Source organism: Plasmodium fragile (assembly GCF_000956335.1).
Source record: "Plasmodium fragile strain nilgiri unplaced genomic scaffold supercont1.55, whole genome shotgun sequence".
Lineage (NCBI taxonomy): Eukaryota > Apicomplexa > Aconoidasida > Haemosporida > Plasmodiidae > Plasmodium > Plasmodium fragile.
The window spans coordinates 158,915-164,290 of NW_012192635.1; the positions used below are offsets into that span (position 1 = coordinate 158,915).

The following is a 5,376-nucleotide window of genomic DNA, read 5'->3' on the forward strand; positions in this document are numbered from 1 at the left end:
AGTACGAGAATTCCCACTTTTTGCGTAGGAGATTTCGGGACATTAATTTAGCGTGATCTCTATGTTGTGAGTAATGTATTCATTAAGAGAAGGAATCCTTTTGTCGACTGAAAAAGGAATTAAGTCGGAATGAGTACACCGCTGCTCCGTTCTTAGGCGAAAGAAAAGGGGGATTACGTAGAATAGGACTGATAATTTATTGGAGGTGGATGGGAGGAGGCGGAAATATCGAACTCTATATTAGATAACGGCGTACACTGAACTTCCCCTGATATTTATACTCGGCCGTATATATACTATGTTGCGTATATTATTAACGGACACGCGAGTACAATACAGTACATTGTACATTTATAGAATTCTCTTAATTCGTGTTTCCCAGTGTGCCTATTAACTGTTACTGGATGGGAAACTCTGTTCCCCTCGTTTTGTGCCTTGTACATACATACACTGCATCGGACCTTGGCAGAGAATTTCATGAGTTAAATAGTCCGAGGGTATCCTCTTCTTTGCACTTGCCTCCTCTTCTCATCCTGATCTTCCTGCTCTCGGACATTATAATAGTAGGAACAATGAACAGCGGTTAAAAGATGTTACATGACTCATCAGCTATGTGATGTAGAAGAGGAACAAGGGAAACAGTGGCTGCTGCCCTGCGTTCCTCGAATATACGTATGAGGAAGAAATTTCTCCTTTTAAGAAAAATGGACGACCGCATATCTACGGAACAATGGAAGGATACTGGTAAGACATCCGAAAGACCAGCATAAGTAATATGGATGAATGAAAGAAGCAGCAGGTATATATGGTGCCTCTATATCAGGAAACGATTAGAATTGGCGGAAAAATGCGTCTGACCGCGTACATGCTATTCCACGTGGCGTTTATTCTGGTTTACGAAATGACCACGTAAGGTGTCATGCGCCGTCCATTAGTTGCAACACTGTTATGAGCAGGAGTTAGTATTGAGCGGTATGTTTACGGTGTGTGTTGAAGTAGTGGAGCGTGTATGTGGGGAGACATGTGGGAAACATTCATTGTGCAGGGATTATGCGCAGGCATGTTATAAAGGAAGGGAAGAGTTCCGTCTCTTGGGAATTATTGGTGCGGAGGCAAGTTATAAAGGAAGGGCAGAGTTCTGTTTCAGGGGAAATGTGATTACGGGGTATCATATGCGCTACGTTTGGATTATATTGTACAACAAGATTTTTTCACCGTGTGTAATATATTCTTCTCTGTGGCTTGGTCAGGTCTTATGGATGTTTACTGTGCTATATGTGCGGCGGAACCCCAAGGGAATCCATCATTGCCATAGAAACCTTCTGTGCACATGACACGTGTGGATTATGGGAAGACGGAAGTTATATAAAGGAAGGTAACACATAAACACAGTGGACATACACGCACTTGGGAAGATAACAATGAATGCATTGGTCAACAGGATACCATAAAGGGGTGCGTGGGAAGTAGTAACAAGCGGTTATGATAATGTAAGCAGTATGTATTTAAATCGGGCAAAAACAAATTAGCACATTGAGTAACGAGCTATGACCTCATTGGCAGCTGCCGAGGTCCACGGTGTGTGCCCATATTGGGACTTGGCATAAGGAATAAAGTACACAAGAAAGGGCGGCTATAGCTTCATACCAACAAAGGAAGGAACAGGAATGGTTACGGACAAAAGTACTGAGTAAACTTTATTTTTCATTGTAAAAATTTTGGAGCCCGTATGGAGTAACCAATTTCATATGTCACGGGGTCCTCAAATATCATGAGCAGCGGAAATACCTAAGCTTCAAATCATCAGTAGGCACATACATGGTTGCAGACACCTATCATACGTGGCACGAAATCGTATGCACACGGGATGATTCCCAATTTCAGAAGTGAACTCGTGAGAAGTATATGGGACAAAATTGAATACAGGAAGAATTTGTTCTTTCCGGAATAATTATTTTAGGTGGGTGTAACATAATATAAAGGCACATATATGGTCCGCGCGGCTACGCCGAAATGCATTGCGCAAAAGTGTTGCCGCTGCTCTAAATCTGTTGTGTGTACTTTTCTCATGGTACATTTGATGTGTGACAGTACAAGCGCGCGGCCTACGTTTGTACAGAATGCGTAAGTACATGTGCTGTTGTGCGCCTGAACATGTAAATTCTTTTTTTCCTCAATTTTGTTAACACACATTGGTTAATGTGTTCTTTCTCAGGGATGCGGCAAATTTTACCTTGGAAATTTTTTGCGCGTAATGTTGTCCAGCCATTCTTTGTTTTTACGTTATTTTTTTATTATTATCTTATTATTTTTCATTTGTACGAATATTTATTTTTTTTTTTTTTTTTCGAACTTCAAATTACCTTATTTTGGCCTTACGTCCCAATTCTGCTCTAATGCTGATTTCTTCTTTTTTTGTTTTTGTTTTTGTTTTTCTATAGAACCAAATGAATTACACGCAGAGTGTGTACAGCGAATGACTATGGAAAGTGTGCGTATAATCATGTAGTGGAAATCATAAAGGCACGATGATGTACATAAAGCGCGCATATGACTGAATTAAGTTTTAGGAGAATGGTTTTCGGGATGGAATAGTATTATATGTGCTAAGGGAAGGATGAAAGGCTTTGCCAATGCAAAGGAACAGCTTCCTATATGGCTTCCCATCACCCATAATGATTAGTGAATTCTCAGAAAACCAGAAAAATGTAGTGTGCAGCACTCCGAAATATTGCCGTGCCCATGCCGGCCCCAGTCCCTTGTTATGCCCTACGCAGGGTAAAAGGCCAAAAGTTATTGATGAACGACAAAAAAGCGCGGGTGGCGTGAACAATGTATTTTGTACGGCGAACCTAAAAACTAGCCGAAGGGAATTATTGCATTAGTTGCAGTAGTAGACTCCAAGGTCTATATTCGTTTTTGCATATAATTCCAGTGTCCAATACAACACGAACGCAGGGGCACATTCCTTACGCGGAATTTAAGGAGCACAACGACCATGTTCATTCCCTGTAAAGTGCACTGGAAGGTGTGTGTCATATTATAGCAGAAAACGGGGACATGCGTTTTTTTAGAAGGTACGGTACGATTAACGTTTTTACGAAGAATACGGCCACTTCAAAAGAAGCGTGTATTTCCATGTATACAAAAATCTTGAGCGAATCCCGTGGGACATTACGCGTCACACAGCACATATCGGCGAACAGATGATACAATATATTACGTGTGCAAATGACACATGCCACCCTTCCGGTGAAGGACTTGTCGCATATATGGACTTTTACAATTTATAACATCCTCCATTTGTGTGCATATCAAAGGTAAGGTGCAACAACGTTTCATTTGGCAATATGGGAGTTTATACGAAGCAGCACGCAAGCAACAATACGGAAGGAAACAAGAACAGCAACATGTTACATATTATAAGAATAGGCACTGCATAAATTAACTCAGATGGTCATTGTGTAATATATGTTACAAATATAGGATGTACAAAAATAATTATTTGTTATATATATATATATATATATACAATCATAGAAGGACGAATCCTTTTTTTTTCTGAAATGCCCTGTCCTTTCATCATGTCTATGGATCAAATGATTACAGAAACAAACAGCACTATGTGTGCGCAAACCATTTGTATTAGGAAAATACAAACAATATGACAGTTTGAAACAGAACACAGGAGTATATGTTACAATTATTAATGAACGATATCATACACACAGTGCAAAAAGTCATAAGAAGGTAGACCTGATGCATATGTAAAATCATAACATTGAAATTGCCAACCAGAAGTAGAAAACGAAAGTAACTTTTGGTTTCCTAGGTATTTGTGGTTTCGTAGGTATCTTTGGGTTTTTGTCAGTTGTGGGGGGAGTTCTGGCCGTCAATTGTTTATTCGTGTTCTTGACCATTTCATTCCGCGAATACACAGGTATAGCAAAATCAAGAGCACAACTACTATGCTCCCGCTGGCTGCAGAAATAAATATGATAATCCAAAGATCTTTAAGAACTGGTACGAAGCACATGCACGCCGCTGCTATATTAAAAGCAGAATTGGACACACCGAAGCCTACCCATCTTTTATTCGTAGTTGAAATATGTTTCGGTGTACTGGAGCGTCCTGCGAGCTTCTTCGTCGTTTTTTTACATTGCGCGTTAAGTTTTAAGGGCAGTAGCAACCCCTCTGATCCAACCTTGGAAGATACTTTTCTGAATATTTTACCCAACATTGTGTTTTCAACGAAATCTCCAATATGACTGCCGGAAAATCCATGTCGGTGTTGTGTTTTTTCTAAGTAATAGAAAACTTCATCTTCTATATCGATACTTGTTTTACTAGAGGACCTCCTGTGCTTATTATGATATTCTGATGATTCAACCATTCTGTTGTTTTCTTCGACATCAACATCAACCCGTTTTTCGAACAAACTGTCCCTGCTGTCAAAGGTCATGGATTCTGTAATTTCCTGGATTCTGTTAGAATCGTCGTCATTGGCTCCTTCCTGGAATATACTATCCATGCTGCCAAAATTCGTGCACGCAGCAATCTTTGTGTCATCGCTAACATGATCGTCATCGGCTCCTTTCTCGAATATACTATCCATGCTGCCAAAATGCGTGGATTCGCCAACCTTTCTGTCATGACCAAAATCATCATCATCGGCTCGTTCTTCCAATAGACTCTCTGTGCTGACAAAATGCGTAGATCCACCAAACCTTTCCTTGCCTTGATCCTCATCAAAATTATTCAAGTTTAAAGATTCGTTCGATTTGTCCACGTTACCACGATCCATTGTACTGTTCGAATTTGTCCTTGAACTGTCGCGAGGACTACTCTTTCTACATCGTGAGTTAGAGCTATCATTATGTTTTGTTACATCGGAACGGTCCTGCAGGTAAGTTTCGCCATTTGTATTCACTGATCCCATGAACTTTTCTTCGAGCAGAGTATTATTCTCCGGAGGTAGTGTTTCTACATTGGTTTCACTCATTAATAATCTGCCATATCTGACATTTAATATATGGTGCATATTGCCTTCCTTGTACGGTTTTCCATAGATATCCTAAAAATAAGAGAAATGTTTGTTCGCGGTCATTTAAACCTGCACGGTACACATATATATATTGTTACGCACTAATCACAACGTTTCGCCTCCTCTTTTTTGACAAGCAAAATTAATACTAGAAGAATAAGCTGCAGGGCTGCTGACCATGGAACGGATCCGAACGGACCCAAACGGACCCAAACGTAACTGTCATATTACCTCATTCGAGTAATCGTTCCCAAACAACATCAGGATACCGAAAAAAGATAACTTCCCCAAAGAAATTCTACCGTTCGACTGTTGCCTCATCGTCGACATCA

At 40.2% G+C, this 5,376-nt stretch overlaps 1 protein-coding gene across 1 annotated transcript; it reads right to left on the minus strand.

The window, feature by feature from the left end:
• Positions 1-3,892: 3,892 nt before the first annotated feature.
• AK88_04185 (uncharacterized protein) lies at positions 3,893-5,365 on the minus strand (the record flags this gene model as incomplete). Its single annotated transcript, XM_012481795.1, has 2 exons — positions 3,893-5,074; positions 5,276-5,365. 2 exons carry the CDS (start codon positions 5,363-5,365, stop codon positions 3,893-3,895), a joined length of 1,272 nt encoding a protein of 423 aa, XP_012337218.1.
• Positions 5,366-5,376: the final 11 nt, after the last annotated feature.